Below are 23651 nucleotides of genomic sequence, written 5' to 3'. Positions count from 1 at the left end.
GGTCGACTGGAGGGTCTGCTTCCGTGCTGTACATCTCTATGACTCGATGTTATACTTCATTTATAAATGGCATTGGTGAGACTACAACTTGAAAACTATGTGTACTTTTGTTCTCCTTATTTGAGGAAGGATGTAAGTGCATTAGAATAGGAGATTTACTAGCCTGATACTTGGAATGAATATTCTTATGAAGATTGGTGGACAGACTGGGCTTGCTTCCACTAGAGTTTTCAAAGTTACATGATTGGAGTGTCTGAGCTGCTGAATGGTCTTGACAAGGTGGATGTGGCAAGAATGCTTTTTCTTGTGGATGACATTAGGCCTTGATTTAAAATTAGCAGTCACCCATGTCAGCTCAAGATGAGAATTTTTTTTTTCCACTCAGAGGGTTCACCGGCTTTGAAACATTCTGCATCAGGTGGTGGTGAATGTGGCAACATTAACCAGCTTTAAGGCAGTGGCAGATAAATACTTGTTTAGTAAGGAAATCAAAAGTCAATGAGGGTAGATGGGAATGTGCAGTTCAAACCACAAACAGATCACCTATGATCATAGTGTATGGAACAGCAGGCTTGAGAGTCTCCTACTCTGTATGTGTTTGTTCTACATAGTTGCAACTAAGGAATGAGTGATGGATAATCTTATAAATTTCCTCTTCCTTGCAGTAAATATTTTGAGTGGAGTGGGAGTATTGAAATTTTCTTGAAGCTACAATTGGAACTGATTTTATCAGCCACAACATTCTAACAAAATTTCAGAAATTTAACAACTCTGTTTACAGTGATTTAAATAGAGGCAACAACTTCCCTCTTACATATAACTCTATTGATACAGTCACCAGTTCTCTACTTTCTATAGCAAAGGCCAGCAAAACTGAACTATTAAATGTAAGCATGCAGGAGCAAAATATGGATTTCACTTCTCCGAGATGAGAGAAAACACTCAAGCAATATAATGTTAGCATTAATTTTCAATATTACAAAGGAGTTGTAGAGATTGCAGGTAGAGGATTTGTTTAAGATGCCATTAATGTTGAGAAATCTATTTAACTATTCTTTAAGAAGATCCTTTCAATTCGACAAAATTTGGTGTGACAATCAGAATCATTATGTTAGTTTTCTGACCTTCATGGTCAATGCCTTGGGCATACTAAATAGAAATCAACTTCAAGGAAGAAAGCATTCTGGAATTGTGCATCGATCGGGATTTAGCTAGTTGCGTGAGACAATAATTTATCTTTTGAAATTAGAGTGATATGAAATACCATTATTCTGTAAAACAATCTTCCACCTGAGCATACATATATGTGCCAATTAATCAAGATGTGCAATATAAATTTTGCAACATATGAAACTGGTTACCTGATGAAGCCTGCAATAGAACTACTAATCCTGTTGGTCTTTCCTCCGTTGACGGGCCACTTTGTCCACAAATTACACAGTCATATACAGTTTCTGAATCTGGTTGTTCAGTTGATCCTACATCCATGGCAACATCACTATCAGGTGATTCTGAAAGCAAAGTCCCACATTTAGAGTCCATTCAGGCAGGCATGCTTACATAAATTAAAATATGTACATTTTGGGAGAAGCACAACTAAAGTGTAACAAAACTCAGAATACATTCATGTTTCCCCCATCTTATTTTCAATGAAGCCAGATCACTAAGAAATTGAAGTTTGCCTGGTTTTACATCTCTTCTTGTAAATTGCACGGACACTTCATTGCTTGCAACCTGACAAAACACTCAATTTTAAGGACAACTAAGATAAACACTAAATGTTTCCGGACTCCCAAAACGTTACAAGTTTATGATGATCATAAAACGAAATCAATGGAAACACCTTTCCAGAAGCAGAAGAACTTGGAATTCTCAAAACTGTTTGGAAGCTGAGTCCATATACTTATGCATAAGAGAAAAGTGGAACATTGCTTAACAGAGGTGAATTTCTTTAGATTGTACTCTCATATGTAGTGGTAGAGAATGTAGCGATTTAAACAAATACAGAGGGTGAATATTTTAAAAGATTAATATTGTTGAAGACACCAATGTAAAACAACGATGATAGTCTGTGGATTAAAGCAATAGTGTTTTGCAGATGGAAGCAGGCCCTTCAATAAATTGTGGCTACGCGGATATTCAAGCATCGAAATACTGTAATCCTATCACCCAGCACTTTGCTCATAGACTTGTTTCCTGTGGGATTTCAAGTGCTCATCAAACTATTTATTAAGTGTTCCCAGCCTCTACCATCCATTCAGTCACTGAGATGTTTTCTGAACTGCTTTCAAAACTTCCTGACCCAACAAAAATCTATGCCCCCTGATTACTGACTGCTCTACTGAGGGGAAATGTTTCTTTCTATCTGCCCAATCAATGCCCAACAGTTTATGCAATTTTTGTTTGTCACTGTATGCATGTCTCAACTGTGGCTTCTGGAGGCAAAAGTCATTCATTGACACACCAATCGATATGTACAGATCTCCTCAGCAGCTCTAAGGCTGTGCATTATAGAGGAAACATTGTCTGAGCCCATCATAAATGTTTTACATCTCAATCAGGTCAGTTTTCACCCTTCTCTGCTCTAATGGAAACAACCCATGTTTATCTAGTCTTCATCATGACTGAAATTTCCTGCCCAGGTAAGATCCTTGTGAATTGCTTTGCGCCCTCACCAGTGCAATCACATCCTTCATTTAGTTTGGCAACCGCAACTGCACACAGTACTCCAGCTGCAGCCGAACATAAATCTTACAGCTCCATCATAACATCCCTGCTAATTTGTTCAATGGCATGACTCGCAAAAGCAACTATCCCATATGACTTCTTAACCATCCTATCTCCCTGTTCTGTCGCCTTCAAGGATCTAAAGACACATACACCAAGGTCCCTCTGATCCTCTGTACTTTCAAGGATCCAGCCATTCATGATGTCTTCCCTTGCCATGTTAGTCCTTCCATACATCACCTTATGTTTCAGGATTAAACTCCATTTGTTGCTGTTATTTACCCATCGAACAAATCTGTCTATATAGTCAGGTGGTCTAAGGCTTTCTTGCTCATCATTTACCACACCACAAATTTTTGTGTCATCTGTGAACTTACTGACCAGACCACCAACAATCATGTCTAGCTAAATACTGTACACTACAAACAGCATGGGACTCAGCCCTGAGCCATGGTATAACATTGGACACAGATTTTCTGTCACAAAAACAATCTTTGACGATCACCCTCTGCCTCCTGGCCTGCCTCCAAATCCAGTGTATCGTTTTTTAGATAAGTTGACCAAAACTGTTCAAAGTATTCTCAGGATAAACAGAGAGAGTGTGTTGCAGAAACTCAACAATTCTGGCAGCATCCGCAGAAAGAAAGAGTTAATGCTGAGTCCAACAGAATTCTTCACCACTGCAGTACTTTGGTGTGGTCTAACTAGTATTTTCAATAGTTTTACCAAATCTCACCTATTTTTAAACTCCATTCCCTTTGAAATAAAGACCAACATTCCATTTGCTTTTTGTATTATGTGCTAATGCGTGCCCTAATTATTTTATGATTCATGCACAAGGACCAATGAATCCCTCTGTGCTGCAGCTTTCAGCTGTCTTTCTCCATTTAAATAATATTCAGCTCTTCTAGCCATCCTGGCAAAGTTCTTAACTTCTCATTTTCCCACATGGTTTTCCATCTGCCAAGTTTTTGTCCACTCATCTAACCTGTTTATGTTCCGCTTGTTGGGCCGAAGGGCCTGTTTCCACACTGTAAACAATCTAATCTAATCTCTCCAGATTCTTGATGTCATCCTCAACACTAGCTTTCCCACTTTTTCTTGTGTCATCCATAAACCTGGCTATAGTACATTTATTTACCTCATCCAAGTAATTAGCATATAGTATTGTGGTACCAGTATTAATCTCTTACGACACTCCACTAGTTACCGGTTGCCATCCTGAAAGTGCACTCCTTATACTAACCTTGCCTTCTGTTAGTTTAACAATCCTATATATTCTGCCCCGAGCGCCATCAGCTGTTACCTGAGCCTTATGTATGGTAGCTTAATGAATACCTTTGGGAAATCTAAATGTGTTACATCTATTGGTGCATCTTTATCTGTCCTCTTGTTAGCTCTTCAAAGAACTCATATTTGTAAGACATGATTTCCTCTTCACGAAGCCATTTGAATTTGACTTTCTTGATTGTGTTATTATTTCTAAATGCTCTGCTTATTACATCTTTTATTACAGAATCCAATGCGTTCCCAATAACAGATGTTAAGCTAACTGGCCTACAGTTCAACTTTTGTTTGTCTCCCCCTCTTTCTAAATAAAGATGTTACATTGGCAGTTTTCCAATTCTGTGGGATCTTTTCACAACTTAAGGTTTTTTGAAAATTGCTACTAGTGCATGCACTATCGCTAAAGTTACTTCCTTTAATATCTCAGGAGGCAACTCATCTGGTCCCCGGATGCAGTTGGTCTTTAGCCCCACTAGTTTTGCTCGCACTTTTTCTCTCATGATAGTTACCATAGTTATTTCCTCCCTACTTTTACTCTTTGATTACTGATGATTTTTGGAATACTATGACAGTCTTCTAAAGTGAAGTATGAAGCAAGGTAATTATTCAAATCCTCTGCCATTCCTTCATTCCTCATTATTATTTTAACAGCCTCATTCTCAATAGAGCTTCTGTTCACTCTGCCTTCTTTTTACCTTTTTATATATTTAAAGATGCAATGTTCATTTAAAAAAAAATCCTTGTTAGCCAATCCTCAAAATTTGTTTTCTCCCTTCTTTTTGGTCATCTGTGGAAAAGGATATGGAAGATATAGAATGTAGGGAAATTCATGATGACACCTTGCAAAATGTCCATATCACATAGGAGGAATTGCTGGATGTCTTGAAACGCATAAAGGTGGATAAATCGGACCTGATCAGGTGTACCCGAGAACTCTGTGGGAAGCTAGAGAAGTGATTGCTGGGCCTCCTGCGGAGATATTTGTATCATCGATAGTCACAGGTGAGGTGCCGGAACACTGGAGGTTGGCTAACGTGGTGCCACTGTTTAAGAAGGGCGGTAAGGACAAGCCAAGGAACTATAGACCAATGAGCCTAATGTCAGTGGTGGGCAAATTGTTGGAGGGGGAATCCTGAGGGACAGGAAGTACATATATTTGGAAAGGCAAGGACTGATTAGGGATAGTCAACATGGCTTTGTGCGTGGGAAATCATGTCTCACAAACTTGATTGAGTTTTTTGAAGAAGTAACAAAGAAGATTGATGAAGGCAGAGCGGTAGATGTGTTCTATATGGACTTCAGTAAGGCGCTCGACAAGGTTCCCCATGGAAGACTAGTTAGCAAGGTTAGATCTCATGGAATACAGTCAGAACTAGCCATTTGGATACAGAACTGGCTCAAAGGTAAAAGACAGAGGGTGGTAGTGGAGGGTTGTTTTTCAGACTGGAGGCCTGTGATCAGTGGAGTGCCTCAAGGATTAGTGCTGGGTCCTCTTTTTGTCATTTACATAAATGATTTGGATGTGAGCATAAGAGGTACACAGTTAGTAAGATTGCAGACGACTCCAAAATTGGAGGTGTAGTGGACAGCGAAGAAAGTTACCTCAGATTACAACAGGATCTTGACCAGATAGGCCAATGGGCTGAAAAGTGGCAGATAGAGTTCAATTCAGATAAATGCGAGGTGCTGCATTTTGGGAAAGCAAATCTTAGCAGGACTTATACACTTAATGGTAAAGTCCTAAGGAGTGTTGCTGAATAAAGAGACCATGGAGTGCAGGTTCATAGCTCCTTGACAGTGGAGTCGCAGTTAGATAGGATAGTAAAGTAGGTATTTGGCATGCTTTCTTTTATTGGTCAAGGTATTGAGTACAGGAGTTGGGACATCATGTTGCAGCTGTACAGGATGTTGATTCAGCCACTGTTGGACTATTGCGTGCAATTCTGGTCTTCTTCCTATCAGAAAGATGTTGTGAAACTTGAAAGGGTTCAAAAACGATTTACAAGGATGTTGCCAGGGTTGGAGGATTTGAGCTATAGGTAGAGGTTGAATAGGCTGGGGCTGTTTTCCCTGGAGCATTGGAGGCTGAGGGGTGACCTTATAGAGGTTTACACAATCATGAGGGGCATGGATAGAATAAATAGACAAGGTCTTTTTCGTGGGGTTGGGGAGTCCAGAACTAGATGGCATAGGTTTCGGGTGAGAGGGAAAAGATATAAAAGAGACCTAAGGGGCAACCTTTTCACACAGAGGGTGGTATGTGTATGGAATGAGCTGCCAGAAGAAGTGGTGGAGGCTGGTACAATTGCAACATTTAAAAGGCATTTGAATGGCTATATGAATAGGAAGGGTATGGAGGGATATGGTTCGGGTGCTGGTAGGTGGGGCTAGATTGGGTTGGCATGGACAGGTTGGACCAAAGGGTCTGTTTCCATGCTGTACATCTCTATGACTCTTAGTTTAGTTTTTAAAATCTTTCCTAATCTTCTGGCTTAGCACAAATGTTTGCCCCATTTTTTGTTTTTCTTTCAATTTATTGATATCCTTAACTTTGTTGGTTAACCACGGTTAGTTTATCCCCTTCCTGGAGTCAGCCTTCCTCATTAGGCCAAAACTTTGTTGAGAGTCATCAGCCATGTTTTTAAACAACTGCTACTGGTCATCAACCATCTTTTCTGCGAAACTCTTTTCCAGTACAGTTTAGCACAGTTGTTTTCAACTTGAGTTTGTTACCTCAAACTGAATGCTAAATTCTATCATGTTATGGTCACAATTTCCTAGGTGATCTTTTACTCTGAGATGATTTATTATGTTTGCCGAGTTACATAATGGTCCAAAATAGCTTGATTCCAGGTTGGATCCATAACATAATGTTCAAGGAAATGGCACAAATACACTCTGTGCAGTAGTTACTCCTAGCAACACTATCATGAACAAATGCACCTGCAGCCGGCAGACTGGTGAGGATGAATCAAGTGTGTTTCCCCTCTTTTTAGTTCCCTTAACACTGACTGCACACCCAGTCTAGCAGCTACATCCTTTCGGACTCAGCCAGCTCAGCTAATAGTACTTGCTACAAAACCATTCATGGTGATTTTGACATTGAAGTCTCCAACCCAGAGTACAATCCATAGCCATGCCATTTTCAGGGCTGCCTCCAAATGGTGCTCATAGAGGAATATTGATTAATTATCCACGTAAGGGTGACTGTAAGTGGTAATCGGGAGGTGGCTTCCTTTGCCAGATGATGCTGTGGAGCCTCTTGGGATCCACAGTCAATGTGGAGAACTCCCAGATCAACTCCCTCATGCCCATATATCACCATGTTGGATCTGTCCTGCTGTTGGGTAGGGGATACGGGTGTCTGGATATTGTGTCAGGTATTCCTCTATGTATGACTAAGTCAGCCTGTTGCTCAGCTCGTCTATGAGACAGCTCTCTCAATTTTGGCACTCATCCCTCATGTTGCAAAAGAGGACTTTGCAAGGTCAACATATCTGAGAATGCTGCTGTCATTTCTGGTGCCCAGGTTGATGTGAGGTGGTCTGTTTGATTTCATTCCTTTATTGGGACTTTTTAGCGTTTTGATGCAATTAAATGGTTTGCTAGGTCATTTTCGAGAGTAGTTAAGAGTCAAGCAAGTTACTTTGGATCTGGAGTTACATATAAGTCAAACCAGGTAAGGACAGTAGTTTTTCTTCCCCAAAGGACATTATATTTTTACAACAACTGACAATGGTTTTCATGGTCATCATTAGACTTCTAATTCCAAATTTTACTGAATTAAAATTCCACCATATACCATTCCACCATCTGCCCTGAGTCTCTAGTCCAAGGACAATACCAAAGTGTCATCACCCCTCTCCCCCAATTCTAAAAAACAAGCCAATATAAATTAACTTCAATAACATCAAACTATCTTTTGCACCATTTAAGAGAATCATATGAATACAATGCAAACTACTGTTGACATCCTTCAGTTTAAATCAGCACTACAAAATAAAATTATGAACGAACAGAACCAGGACAAAAGATAGCTGCAAGGGACAGAAAATCCGTCATGTCACATTCCTAATTAATCAATACAAAGGTCAAAATCTGGACTAACTTGACCATGACCTTTATAAATACAAAGTTTTATAGAGTGCTTTAAGTACCATATCCATGCATTAACTAACTTCTGAAGTTTAATAAAGACCAATTAATTTTGAAAATGGGTCAACTAATTAAATTCTGAATGATTTCACCTTCATTATGGCGAAGTTCACTTGAGACTTTTTCTTTGACATTTCTGAACTAATTTGATGGAGTAATCACATGGTAATAGGCAACCAGTCTTACAAAACATCTAATTAGCAATGAAAATATTCAACTGTCAAATATGCCAAATTTACCCAAAAGATGCTTAAGTCATGACTTTTCAAACTAATGAAACACTACTTTGTCACTCAAAGTGACAGACGACTTTTTCCATGAATCAACCACGTCCTTTACAATTTTAAGCCTTCTGTTTCTGATAAAGCAAAAAGCAGCTTAATTCAAGCTGATACTTTTAATTTGGATTATGATCAAACTTCTTAACTCAGGTAGAATTTGCACAACTTCTTCAGCTGTCCAACAACTGAAAAACATAAATCCAGCTTCCAGTAAATGGTGGAGGAGTAGGGCTCCTGAGCCCAGGGGCTCATCTGCTCTGTCCACTTTTCTTTTTATTCTCTCGGCTCTCATTCTTTTTTCCTCTTCTTTTTTATTCGACTGAGCACTTGGTGAAGAGCTCGATGATGGCAACAGCATCAGCACTGGTGAGTGGGCCCAGTGGCGCAGACTCATGGCAGCAGCTCCCGAGGAGTGTTTGCGTTCTCCGCAGCATCTGCTTCAAAGGCAGATTCATGGAGGTGGTGATGGAGGTAAACTTGGGTCCAATACAAGACCAGGCAGTATCAGCAATGGCTACATTGGCAAGGTGGGCCCGAAGCAGACTCATGGCCGCAATGGAGTCAAGTTTGGGCCAGGGCTGTACCTTCCACCATTGTGGCATCTGCATTGGTGAGGTTCAGCAGGGACTCAGTGGTGAATACACTGGTGGCAGCAAGGTGATTCTGAAGAATAGCGATTTTTGTTCCAGCAGCGGTGATGCGGTGAAAGGGATTCATGCCTGGCCATCAGGTCCATGACCGACTGTAAAGCTGGACACTTAGTTTAACTTTTTCATTTTCTGTTTTTATATTCTATGTTTTTGTGTATTGTTCTGTGTTTTAAGATGGAGCCGGTGTGTTGTACAACACTTTTCACTGTATATTGTAACAAGATACACATGACAATAAATAAAACAAATAAATCAAATACAACCTAAAGGAATAAGCCAAATTTATTTCCAATTAATTTACAACAAGGAAATAAAGAAAAAATATATCAAATGCATTGACTTCATTTTGATCTCCCAACAGATTGTTGCAGTCTTCCTTTTCTGTGGAACTATTAAGATAGAGTGTTCCTGAGAAGAAAAAAAATGCAAGAAATTTGAGTGCAGAGACGCACATCACACAGACCCTCACCAGATTTTCTCTCCACATCTGCTTCATTCCCCTCCAAATTCTGTCTATGTTCTATCTTTGCCATTCAACAGCCCTGGGGACAAAAAGTGTCTACCAAACCACCTTTAAAGTGTCAAATTTCTTGTAGAGCTATGAACTTTTATAGCATGGAAAAGGCTGAAGTTCAATTAGAGTTGCTCAACCAATCAAAAACAAATACTTACTAAAAATAAATCTACCTTTGACTTTGCAGTCAATCATGATCCAAGAAACAATATTAATTCCAGTTGGCAGTAAAATCCAATAACGTTTCTGAAAGATTACATTACAGGTAACAAAATCCTCTAACTGTAACTTTGAAAGCAAGCCCGGCCTGTGTTATTAATCAATAGCTCAACGCTTTACTAGACTGCAAACTGGGATGCTATGTCACAACATAACATGCTCATATCACAAATTAAAATACACAATTCAAATATATGGTCAGATAAAAGTCAGAAAAGACATCTCTGAAGAGCCACACCAAACTTGAAATTTCAGATCAGTGAAACTGAAATTCTCTCTCTATATAGATGCGGCCAATCCTGCCAAGTGTTCCCAACAGTTCCTGCCTTTACTCAAAATTATTCTTCTTAGTCTCTGAATGTCTATACAAACCACTTATTCGCAAAACTGTAAAAATAAAAATTGTAAACAATTACGAACTGCAAAATCTTACAATTTAGGGGCATTAATTCTATTCAAAAGAGACTAAGATGGTAAGTATGTAAGTTAGCTTGCTGAGCCAGAAGATTTGTTTTCAGACATTTCGCCACCACGACTCGGTAACATCATCAGCGAGAGTCTCGGTGAAGTGCTGGTGCTATGTTCAGCCTCTCTATGAATAGGTCTTGGTTTCTTAAGGTTGGTGATGTCATTTCTGGTTCTTTTTTTTCCAAGGGAAGGTAGATAGCATCTAAATCAATGTGTTTATTGATGGAGTTCTGGTTAGAATGCCATGCCTCTAAGAATTCTCATGCGTGTCTTTGTTTCGCCTGTCCGTGGATGCGTGCGTTATCCCAGTCAAAGTGGTGTCCTTCTTCGTCTGTATGTATAGAAACCAGTGATAGTGGGTCATGCTTTTTGGTGGCCAGTTGGTGTACATGTATCCTGGTGGCAAATTTCCTGCTTGTTTGTCCGATGTAGTGTTTTTTTTTTTTACAGTTCTTGCATGGTATCTTGTGAATGACGTTAGTTTTGCAGGTAGTATCTAATGGATTCTTTAGGTTCATTCGTTGCTGTTTAAGTGTGTTGGTAGGTTTGTGGGCTACGATGATGCCAAAGGGTCGGAATAGTCTGGAAATAATTTCTGATATGCCTTTGATGTAAGGTAATGTGGCTATAGTTTTTGGTTGCTTAGTGCCTGCTTATTTGGATTTATTTCTGAGGAATCAGCGGATTGTGTTTATTGGGTACACATTTTCTTGAAAACGTTGTATAGATATTTTTCTTCTGTTTTTTGCAGTCCTTGGGTGCTGCAGTGTGATGTAGCTCGTTGAAATAATGTCTTGATAGAGCTCAATTTATGAGTGTTAGGATGATTGCTTCTGAAGTTAAGTATTTGGTCTGTTTTGGTTTTCAGTAGACGCTGGCTTGAAGCTCTCCGTTAACTGTACGCTCAACTATCATGTCTATGAATGTGAGTCTGTTGTGGTTCTCCTCCTCTTTTGTGAATTTTATGCCTGTCAGGATATTATTGATGATGTTGTACATTTCCTCTAATTTGTTCCGTTTTGTGATGACAAAGGTGTCATCCACATAGCGGACCCAAAGAGGCATTTGATCATTCTTGAAGTTTTTGAGCTATTGACTGAAAGTCTAAAACAAAGAATTCAGTTGAATTAACATTTAAGAAAATGTTTAAAAACATATACACCGTCAATAAACCAGTATATACAATCACAACCTACACACATAACCAGTGTTATCTGTGTTTTTGTTTGACGATTATTGCCATGCCTACAGGTCTTGAAATCTGCAAGGATGTGATGAGATTTATGCTCCAACACCTTGCAATCTGAGCACTAAACTCAAACGAATTTAATCCTGTGAGTACAGATGCAAGCACTGAAGGAAACATTGTATTTTATCTTGCCACTCACCAATTCAGTCAACCAAAAGGGATCACTAGAATTGAGAGAAAAGTTTGAGTATTTGAAGTCAAAGCGCATTGTGAAAGTTTTAAATGCTAGGAGTTCAGTGAGAAACTGATGCAATAACTAGTGCAAATAGTGAGGAAAAAAAGGTTAAATGGGCGATTGACTCCAATTTTTTTTATGGCAGGGAGAAGAAAAGAGATGACAAGAGAAATGGAAAGAGAATCTTCATTATGGAGATAAAGTGCAATTTGTAGTAAATATACATGCTCATATGACAGTAATTCAACACTGGCCTCTGAAAATCATTCACTTATCTGATTTAATCCTCCGTGTGCCACATCCATGGGTGCTGTGAAAACTAGTAGCTCGAGAATCCATTATTTAAACATTAAAATATTGTCATGCTGGTTAGATCTGCTCGGCATAAGAACGGGGGGGGCTTGTTGCTGATTTTTTAATAGGTCACTCACGCCAGATTCAAGGGTTATCAAAGAAGCAGTTCAGAGGTAAATCAGGTTTAGTCGTACATTGATTCTGGAATAGGAAAGGAGGACCCATGTAGTTAACATGCTGCTGTTAGTCAGTTGATGCAGATGGGGCTTAGGGAAGTCCATGAGCATGGTAGTCCCATGCTGCGCGGCCTTCGGAAAGCTATAGGGCATTTGTTGACTCAGTGGAGTTTAAAGGAAGCTGTCCACTACAGACCTCGTGATTTGCCAAGGAAAGGCTCAATAACAGCAGCAACCTGGTGTGGTGAAAAGCTGAGATTGTGCCAATAATTAAATGCATGTGAACTACTCCAGAATCTGGCTTTGGAAAAAGGGACTGAACTACCAAGAAATGGGGTGGCACGGTGGCTCAGTGGTTAGCAGTGCTGCCTCACAGCGCCAGGGACCCAGCTTCGATTCCAGCCTCGGGCGTGGAGTTTACACATTCTCCCAGTGTCTGCGTAGGTTTCCTCCGGGTGCTCCGGTTTCCTCCCACATTCCCAAGATGTGCAGGTCAGGTGAATTGGCCATGCCAAATTGTCCATAATGATAGGTGCATTAATAGGGAGTAGGGGAATAGATCTGGGTGGTTACTCTTCGGAGGGTCGGTGTGGACTTGTTGGGCCGAAGGGCCTGTTTCCGCATTGTAGGGAATCTAATCTAAATAATGAGAAGTTATTAAGGCAAGTTATGATGAAGTAGCATTGACAGATTTTCAAGGTTAAAGCATTGATAAAGTAGTATTAGAATCCTTGGTGAAGGAGACAATGTTAGAATTAGATCTTGTAACCCACACTATCAGTAGAGACTGGGTGGTTAAATCCTTTCTGCATCTGTCATTTAATGAGCTCTGCAGGGCGTTCCACTGTGGTTTCTCTGTTAATTCACATTTGCTTCATCTAAATTTTTGAGTATGAGTTATATGCGATAAGTGGTGCAAAATGTATAATTTTGAAATTTAGATTATTTTGAAAATAGAGGCATATAGATATGTGTTAGAAACTTGAAGTCTTGTTTTAAACAAAGGTCAGAAAGTCATTCTGGAACAATATCCTAAGTGCATCAATTCCAAAGACATACGTGACTGTGTACAACAGTTTCAGAGAAACACTTGAAGTTATAATGGATATGATTTTTATACTTTTATACTTAAGGAAGGCTGCATAAACATATTAAGCAATCAGTTTTGTTTCCATTTCAGAATCCTTATTTGGTCTGGCCTACACATGATTCCAGACAACATGGTCGACTCTCAGGTGCTCTCTAAAATGGCCTAACATGCTACTCAGTTGTATAAATTGCTTTACGTCATTTATATAAATGATTTGCATGCGAACTGAAGAGGGAGATAGCACGGGGCAGGGTGCCACTACGCACACAGATACACAAGATGGCCACTGAGTTACAAGTTGGCCACTTGATGCACAAGATGGCCGCCGGACCACAATATGGAGAGAGACAGCAGACCAAACTCAGTCACTGCCTGGGGCCATCAGAATGCCAGCACAATACACTCACAACCCAATTGATTAGTTTAAGGCGGGTAGGAAAGAGAATACACATGAGTAGCATACAATGCCTGCCGAAGTGGCTGGGTCCAGCCAAAACCTTAGAAATGTTAACAGTTTGATACGGACTCGATACAAAGCGATAATAGCCAGGACTGCAGTAATTGTCCCTTTAGGAAAAGGGATTAGTGCCCATTACTATAGCAATGGACTTTTGCGCAGACATTAAAACTGACAATGTCTGCGCTGAAACTGACAACGACCGTGCTGAAATTAACATAGGCTGCACTGGAATTGACAATGACTGCATCAAAACTGTCAACGATTCAGCAATGTTTACAATAAACAAACCATGTGACAAAGACAATAACTGTCATCACTGACCTATTGCATTACAAAATGGATAAATGTGTCTTGACATGTGCTCCAGGTTGAGAGAAGACGCGCAGCTGACCACTGTGCTGCTGGTGTCTTTATCTCCCTGGAGCTCCAGTATTTCCTTGTACAATAAACTCTGTCATTGAACTCTGACTCTGACTCAGTGACTGGTGATTTTCTCCATAACAGAACATAGGAGGCATAGTTTGTAAGTTTGCAGATGACACCAAAATTGGAGGTGTAGTGGATAGCAAAGAAGGTTACCTCAGATTACAATAGGATCTTGATCAGATGAGCTAATGGGCTAAGGAGTGGCAGAAGGAGTTTAATTTAGATAAATGCAAGGTGCTGCATTTTGGGAAAGCAAATCTTAGCAGGACTTATACACTTAATGGTAAGATCCTAGGGAGTGTTGTTGAACAAAAAGACCATAGAGTGAAAGTTCATAGAGTCACAGGTAGATAGGATAGTGAAGATGATATTTGGTATGCTTTCCTTTATTGGTCAGAGTGTAGAGTACAGGAATTGGAAGGTCATGTTGCAGCTGTAGAGGACATTGATTGGGGCATTTTTGGAATATTGCGTGCAATTCTGGTCTTCTTCCTATTGGAAGGACGTTGCGAAACTTGAAAGGGTTCAGAAAAGATTTACAAGGATGTTGCCAGAGTTGGAGGATTTAAGCTATGGGGATTGGCTGAATAAGCTGGGACTTTTACCCTGGCGAATCGGAGGCTGAAGGGTGACATAATAGAGGTTTATAAAATCATGAGGGGCATGGATAAGATAAATAGACAAAGTCTTTTTCCTGGCGCGGGGGAGTCCAAAACTAGAGGGCATAGGTCTAGGGTGAGAGTGAAAGATCTAAAAGAGACCTAAGGGGCAACGTCTTCACACAGAGGGTGGTACGTGTATGGAATGAGCTGCCAGAGGAAGCTGTAGAGGTTGGTAGAATTACAATATTTAAAAGGCATCTAGATGGGTATATGAATAGGAAGGATTTAGTGGGCTATGGGCAAAGTGCTGGCACATGGGACTAGATTAGGTTGGGATATCTGGTCTGCATGGACGAGTTGGACCGAAGGGTCTGTTTCCGTGCTCTTTACCTCTATGACTCTAATAGCCATGAAATCACAAAAAGAAACAAAACTGGATAGACCACCTGGTATCAATCTAAGCACTCGAAATAACAATGACAAAAACAGCCCTATCGACATTGAAAAGTCCTCCTTCATGAGGTTAGAACATAGAACACTGCAACACAGTACAGGCCCTTTGGCCCTCAATGTTGAGCCGGCCTTTTATGCTTCTCAAAGATCAGACTAACCCAAATATCCTTCTTGGTACTAACTTCCATGTACCTATCCAAGAGAGTTGCTTAAATGTCCCTAATGTATCTGACTCTACTACCACTGCTGGAAGTGCATTCCACGCACTCACCACTGTCTGCATAAAAACCTACCTCTGACATCACCCCTAAACCTTTCTCCAATTATGTCCCCTCGTGATAGACATTTCTGCCCCGGGGGATAAGTCTCTGGCTATCCACTCTATCTATGCCTCTCAGCATCTTGTAAACCTCTATCGAGTCACCTCTCATCCTTTTTCACTCCAATGAGAAAAGCCCTACCTTCCCCAACCTTTCTTCCTAAGACATTCCCTCCAGTCCAGGCAGAATCCTGGGAAATCTCCTCTGCACCCTCTCTAAAGCTTCCACATCTTTCCTATAATGAGGTGACCATAAATGAACACAATATTCCAAGCGTGGTCTAACCAGGACTCTTATAGAGCTGCAGCATAACCTCGTGGCTCTTAAACTCAATCCCCCTGCTAATGAAAACCAACACACCATATGCCTTCTTAACAACTCTGTCAACCTGGGTGGCAACTTTGATGGATCTATGGACCCCAAAATCCCTCTATTCCTCCACACTGTCAAGAATCCTGCCTTTAAACCTGTATTCTGCATTCATATTGGACCTTCCAAAGTGAATGACTTCATACTTGAACGCCAACTGTCACTTATCAGCCCAGTTCTGCATCCTGTCAATGTCTGGTTGCAACCCAAAGGATCCCCCCACACCATCCACAACTCCACCAATCTTTGTGTCATCGGCAAACTTACTAAAACACTCTTACACTTCCTCATTCAATTCAATTATAAAAATCACAAACAGCAGAAGTCCCAGAACTGATCACTGCTGGTCACTGAGCTCCAGCTTGAATACTTTTCATCCAACCACTACCCTATGGGCTAGCCAATTCTGTATCCAGAAAGACAGATTTCCTTGAATCCCATGCCCCTTACTTTCTAAAAGAGCCTACCATGGGGAACCATATCAAACGCCTTTCTAAAATTCCATGTACACCGCATCCACAGCCCATTGGCTGTTGAAAACCTCATTCACATCCCAGATACTTCCACATGATTTATTCTTTCACGAAGTAGTTTTACAAGTCTAAGCTCAAATTCGACAGCCAAGTTACAGACTGTGTAATATTGCATGGCTGCCTTGCATCCTGCACCAAAATTTTTAGAAGCATCACTCATTAACAATGAAAGCTATCTTTGAAATTTAATTTGCATGGGAGATGTGATATCCTTGTATGGCCAATGCAGGCTACTACTCAAATGATGTTGAACGTTGTCAGCTTTACTGTTGGATCCTTCATCAGATTTTTATTGGCCTTACGAGTATCATTCCAGAGGTGTGCCATTTCTCACTTATCAAAACCTGAAAGACTCAAAGTATTCGTGGAGCCTCAGAAAGGTTTGAGAAATCAGAGTCGCAGATTCAGTAGGTTCTGAAAGTCTTCATGGATTGGTAGCTACAATATGGTCTATGTGTTTTTGCCTCTTGGCACAAGTGAAGAGGAAGGATACTGTACAGGAATGGAGCCATTATTGATTTGAGAGTACCATTGTCCTCAATGCATCAGTACGGAGAAATGAGGTCCAGGTGCGATTTTATCTATCCCAACACAGGGAATAGAAATTTTGCAGAACATCCACAACAGAAAGATTAGTGTACAAAGAGAGTATGCATTGGATCTCCTGTGGTGCCTGCTGGTTTCTAGTTGTTTATTCTAGAATTGAGATGAAACCTTCATGATCGACTGGAGGGGATGTCTTAGGAAGAAAGGTTGGGGAGGGTAGGGCTTTTCTCATTGGAGTCAAGAAGGAGGAGAGGTGACTCGATAGAGGTTTACAAGATGCTGATAGGCATAGATAGAGTGGATAGCCAGAGACTTTTCCCCCGGGGCAGAAATGTCTATCACGAGGAGACATAATTGGAGAAAGGTTTAGGGGTGATGTCAGAGGTAGGTTTTTATGCAAACAGTGGTGAGTGCGTGGAATGCACTTCCAGCAGTGGTAGTAGAGTCAGATACATTAGGGACATTTAAGCAACTCTCTTGGATAGGTACATGGAAGTTAGTACCAAGAAGGATATTTGGGTTAGTCTGATCTTTGAGAAGCATAAAAGGCCGGCTCAACATTGAGGGCCAAAGGGCCTGTACTGTGCTGCAGTGTTCTATGTTCTAAACTCATGAAGGACGACTTTTGATCGACGGCGATGTCGACAAGGTGGGCCCAGGAAATTCAACTCTGATGTTTGTGGATCCGGCGGCAGAGGGGGAGAAGAATCGGCCCAGTGGCGAAAGATGGCACCTAAAGGGTGTAGACAACGGCGAGGCAGTGAAGGGGGTTGGCAATACAGGCATTGATGATGATGAGCAGGCTCAGGACTGATGGATTCTCTTTAAGCTATATTTTCCTACTTCTGTTTCTTATTCTTAAACAATTTAAAATGGTAATAGTGGAAAAGCCTTTTACTGTATTTAACTGTTTTTCTCACTGTAAAATACATGTGACAAAATCATACATTAATTCAACTTGTTTTTAAACTGTCATCACATTACATGTTCAGTCAATTATTGCTCACATTGTAGAAAATGGAGAATTCTTTGCTTTTACTAATCAAGTATGGAATTTATAAAATAAGGAAAGCGTGACTACCTCTAGATTTGAAAATTCCAGTGCACTCTTGAATAGCCACATAAGTTCAGCAAAGAAATGTTGACAGGTGGATACGAGCAGAAGGAGCTGAAACCACCTATGAAGTATGAGTACATACATTTGTATAAAATTATAAACTTATTTATGAACTTCATAACAAACTGCTGGGTTATCACACTTGAAACATGCCCCACTATCCCTCGAGTCATTACAAAGATGAACCAGATTCATTACTACTACATTTCTCAATTATACCTAACTGTCTAATTCAGATTGCAAGTGTATACACACCAATTTTGTGTACTTAACAAGAAAAAAAAGTTAATGATCAACAAATTGCACGGATAGGCTAAATAGACAAAGTCTTTTCCCTGGGGTCGGGGAGTCCAGAACTAGAGGGCATAGGTTTAGGGTGAGAGGGGTAAGTTTATAAAAGAGACCTAAGGGGCAACTTTTTCACGCAGAGGGTGGTATGTGTATGGAATGAGCTACCAGAAGATGTGATGGAGGCTGGTACAATTGCAACATTTAAGTGGCATTTGGATGGGTATATGAATAGGAAGGGTTCGGAGGGATATGGGCTGGGTGCTGGCAGGTGGGACTAGATTGGGTTGGGATATCTGGTCGGCATGACGGGTTGGACCGAAGGGTCTGTTTTCATGCTGTACATCTCTATGACTCTAAATTGCCTTAAACCGATGGTAACAATGAAATATGAATTACTAACTTAAAATTTTATAATTCTACTAATTCTTGACTACACAGACTCACAAAAGGTATGGATTTTAAGGGTGAGAAAACAAAGATATAATAGTTCAAAAGCATCAATCTGGAATAGAGATTTCAATAAGTTAATTGAGTTCAATATCTTCTCGCATCTTTCAATCCTCTTTAGTTCTTCATTGGCGCAAACAACTTTGTGTTATCAATGTTCAGGCACTGGGGAAGAATTGATCCTTTACATATCCTTGAAGGATTTCCTTTTCTCCTATTTGATTGGGGTATGCAAACAAAGCAGTTCAATAAAAAAAGGATGACAATAGTTAGCAGGAGTTAGATTTGCTGGTATATCTCACACACAGGAGGGACAGAGCGCTATATTTTGATACTTTCCTTTCAGAGGTTAGGTCCTCACCACTGCAACGCTCACACACAAAAATGGGTGAAGCTATGACTTTCACTCCAACCAAATCAATACTCAGGAGCAAGTCCACTCTGTCTATCCACTCTTCCTACCACTAGTCACATTCCAAATGCACTCTGTACAACGGAATCAGGATATACTCACCACTTATCCCATTTGAGAATACTTTGGTTTTATTTAACTCTCTGGTGAGAACACTAGATCCTTTTCTAACAAAAAGGCCTGAGTGGCTTCTAGATCCCTTCAATGTAGGATGGATTTATCTACATCGTTTGAACAAAAAAAGCACATCATCCCTTTTGACAAAAACCTTTTCTCTATCTCTTGTTTACCTTCTTCACCATTCTTGCACTTAGCAATGCTTGCCGCAGATCTCTTAGTTGTAGTTAAAGCTACAATTTGATCAGTGGCATTTTTATTTGAGTTGCTTTTTCAGATTCACTCTTACAAACCCCCAATAAGTACCATAGGTTTTTCCTACAACTTCAAGCATTCTGAATGTGTGCACAACTTTATTACAATTGAAAAACATTTTCACCTTGATTTTCAGCACCTTCTGTTTTGACTGGAGGAGGAGATCTTGGGGCACTCCCAGCTGTCTATTCCTTACTCTGGCTAATTAATTTCCTTTCACACTCCCACTTTCGATCCTTTCCCTTGCACTTTTGAACTTATGGGGCCAACAAAAATTAATTGTTTAGTTCAATGGAGCAGCTCATAATAGTCAACTTTTATCTCTGCCTGTCTGGCAGTCACAAAGTTTCAGTCTTCAACTGGATTATTAAGACAAAGTAGATTTTTGTTAGTCAAGAATATCAAAAGAAACAAGGTGCATGGGTGAAGTTGAGATTATTAGTCAGCCGTGGTCTCATCAAATAAGGAAACAAACATGAGAATGTGAATGGCCTATTCTTGATCCTACATGGCTGATTAGCAAAACATAATTTTTATACACCATTACACCAACTAATTAATTCTAAAGGTTAATAGCTTACAGATATCAAACAAATCCTTTGTTTGCTTCCTACAAAACAATTAGAAGGACAGTACAATACATACAAACATTCCCATACACTCTGCCAGCAAGTTATAGATAGTGAATAAACCACTGATAGAAACTATGTAATAGCATCCTAATCACATATTGAGCAAAGGAAATATTGAAGATACTGGGAGGTTGAGGGGAGGGATGCCACCTGTCCATACTATAAGGCTAACAATGGTTCATAAACCAAGCCAAAAAAAAGTGACTTGAAGTAGAGAAGAAAGATAGGCATGGAGCGGGTTTGGGAAGGAATTTTAGAGTTTCGGGCTCAGGCAGTTTCAGGCATGACTATCAACAATACAGGAATTAAGATCAAGAATGCACAAGAGATCAGAATTGGAGGAGGAGTGACACTTAGACTGGAAGAAGGTAAATGATCTGGTTCAGATTCAAACAAACAATGACCTTTCGTTTGGAAAGAAATGGAATTGATGACTAAGGAGTGGAGTTTGTTGTAGAGACCACAAAAAAGGGTGCAGATCTAATAAGCTAGGGTTTCACTCTGGGATTTTGATATTTTTCCTAAACAAGCCGTCAGGCAGCATCCAAGAAGCAGGAAAATCAATGTTTTAGGCTAAAACCATTCAATCAGGAATGAACCTGGGCCTCTTGTCTCAGAGAGGGAGGAACTCTATCACTGTGGCACAAGAGTCCTATCCGTTCTGGGATCTGACTTGATCCATATTAAGATAAACTGGGATCCTATATTGTACCATTATTCTGTTAAGCAAAACCTGAACTCAGAATTTCAACAATGTATTTCTTAAAAATTATACTATTGCAAATGTTTATTTGAATAAACTTTAAACTAATATATCAACAAGAGACATTGCAGGGCAGTATATTACAGCTGTAGAAATCAATTTCTTATCATGTAATATGTAGCTTCTGATTTGACACAAACCCATAACACAATGTAACAATAAATGCACCATTATAAATTAACTTAAAATGTCAAAACATTTTCAATTTCATGAAAATGTACCAATATTTATTTTGAAATGAAGGTCAAAGACCAACTAAGAATTTGTTCCAATACAACCCGAAAATGATGCCTTCTATTATTAAAGCTGTATACCATTGCTTCAGGCTACAGAAAGTGTATTACCACTGTGGTCATAATGTATTACGGTGCAAAACATTCCCAAGGATTGGCACATATAAAATATATTTCTGCATCTTACAAAAAAAGATAATCTCAACTAAAATTAGTTTTTCTTTTAATCTAATAGATTGTCTATAAACAATCATTGATGTACAAAACCAAAGCAATTCAATTTTATTGCCTCTGGCAGCTCCATTTTAACCCTACCACTCCAGTGAAAATCAGGCAAATATGCAGTTACATATGAACATGATTGTAGCTGTACAAATCTTGACTATTTTTGACTACTGTAATGTGAATCTGTAAAGTTTTGAAAGGCAGTTAAGTATTTGCCTAAAGGAGGATACAGATTAATGCAACTCAAATCCTATTATTCAACAGGTCCCCAGTGCACATAAAGAAGCACCTCTATAGGATTTAAAACTTCCCTTTTGAGAATGTACTGTAGGGCCCCAAAGCATCTGCTTTCCACACATCATCTCGCCTCCTACATGATTCTCAAAATAAACTTCCCCATCAATTACTTGAAAGTCAACTTTTAGTCAAGAACGATCCAAAGTTTTTGCTGCCAACAGCTGCTGTCTCCCCTCTTCACAGAATTTAGGTGTGTTACAATTCTGGAGGGGCTCAGAAACTTTATTGTTGAACAGATAATAAGTAATTCGAGATTTAAAATTTTAAGAGAAGAAAGCAACAAAGTTCCATGATTCCTCAATAAATTTTACTATACAAGAGACGACAAAGCGAACAGTAAATTCAATCTGCCTTAAATTCCAACACCTAGAAATAAGGTGACATAATCAGGAATTAACAGTCAAACACACCACAAAAGGTGTGTATTAAATATTAGACACTGGCTGGGACAAGATGGCATTTATGCTGATGATGGGGATTTTGAGGGCAGGGGCCAGTGGATTGAGCAGAAAGGTGGAATTGGAGCCCACAGGAAGAGAAAGAAAGTTATGCACAAGAAGGGATGGTTGATAGTCAGCCAGGAAACAGAAAACCGATGAGGCCAATAAGTAGGCAAAAATGGGTTGCTTCTGCTGAAAAGAGTTGGTGTCAAAACAGGGACCAGGGTGCAGGATGTGAAAAGGGACATGGAAGGAGATATTCAGGCTCTAAAATTATTGAACTGAATATTGAATCCTGAAGGCTGCAATGTCCCCAAACAGAAAACAAGAGCCTCACTGGAATGCAGCAATAGGTCCAACATATTGGCAAAGAACACAGTGTTCTGTTGAAGTGCCAGACAAGTGGAAGTTAAGGGTCATCTTTTGGACAAAGTAAAGGCAATCCACAAAAAGGTCACCCAGTCTGCATTTCACCTCTGAGCTTCAAGGAGACCACATTATGAGCAGCAAACATATTGGACTAGATACAGTGAAGTGCAGTAAGATTTAAGTGCAGTAAATCTCTTCCTTCCTACTTTCATTGAATCCAATCAACACATCCTTTGAAGAGCTTTATGAGCAGTTGCCTCAAATATTCATTATGTCAGTGTCAGACAGACCTTACCAATTTCTCGGTGATTCATCCAGGCACCAGTAATCACCAAGTCACAATAAGCTTCAACTCGGTCTTTCCTCCGAGGAATTTTACCTCCTCTCTTTTGAGAACACAGCCTGACTTCCCGCTCCGGTTTCCTCCCACAGTCCAAAGATAGGCAGGTTAGGTGAATTGGCCATGCTAAATTGCCCACAGTGTTAGGTGGATTAGCAGGGGAATGGGTCTGGTGGATTGTTCTTCGGAGGGTCGGTGTGGACTTGTTGGGCCGAAGGGCCTGTTTCCACACTGTAGGAAATCTAATCTAATCTAAAACAGCACTTCCAACTCAACCTTGAAGCCCTCTTACTTCTTTCATCGGAAATGAACTGTCAGACAACTGAACTCCAGTTTAAACTTTTTCAACAACATTCTAGATTTTCAACTTCTTTGCTTGGTATTGCATCCTAAATGGGATAAAGCTCTATCTCTGCATTTACACGCTTGCAAAATACCAGCTATCTTGCTCCCTGACACTTCTCCTTGGGACATTTCTGTGTCAGAAGCTCCAGTTGGACTTGGCAACAACTCACCCAAAGCTTTTTAGAATTCTATCCCCAACAACACATAGCTAATGACAGCAAATTAGCTACATAAAGCTGATTGACTTTTACATTTACCTCCAATTCACTTTCATATTCACTGTTATTCTTGCCTTCCCTTGTCCTATGGTCAGATTTTGAATACCCAGTCACAATGCAACTTTTCACACAAAACCCCAAGTTTTTGAGAGGACT

The 23651-nt window shown here is 39.9% G+C and overlaps 1 protein-coding gene across 10 annotated transcripts in view; it reads right to left on the bottom strand.

Annotated features, from left to right (window-relative positions):
• Positions 1–23651, bottom strand: part of ubr3 (ubiquitin protein ligase E3 component n-recognin 3) — a 351638-nt gene that overhangs the window by 135973 nt on the left and 192014 nt on the right. For all 10 annotated transcript variants that reach the window (XM_043693670.1, XM_043693671.1, XM_043693672.1 and 7 more), the window contains one exon: positions 1362–1511. In XM_043693670.1, coding sequence (XP_043549605.1) covers positions 1362–1511 — 150 coding nt within the window. The remainder of the gene's footprint in view (positions 1–1361; positions 1512–23651) is intronic.

Source organism: Chiloscyllium plagiosum, chromosome 7, assembly GCF_004010195.1.
Source record: "Chiloscyllium plagiosum isolate BGI_BamShark_2017 chromosome 7, ASM401019v2, whole genome shotgun sequence".
Classification (NCBI taxonomy): domain Eukaryota; kingdom Metazoa; phylum Chordata; class Chondrichthyes; order Orectolobiformes; family Hemiscylliidae; genus Chiloscyllium; species Chiloscyllium plagiosum.
Note: the sequence above shows the minus strand (reverse complement) of the source record. Positions and strands in the feature narration are given on the sequence as shown.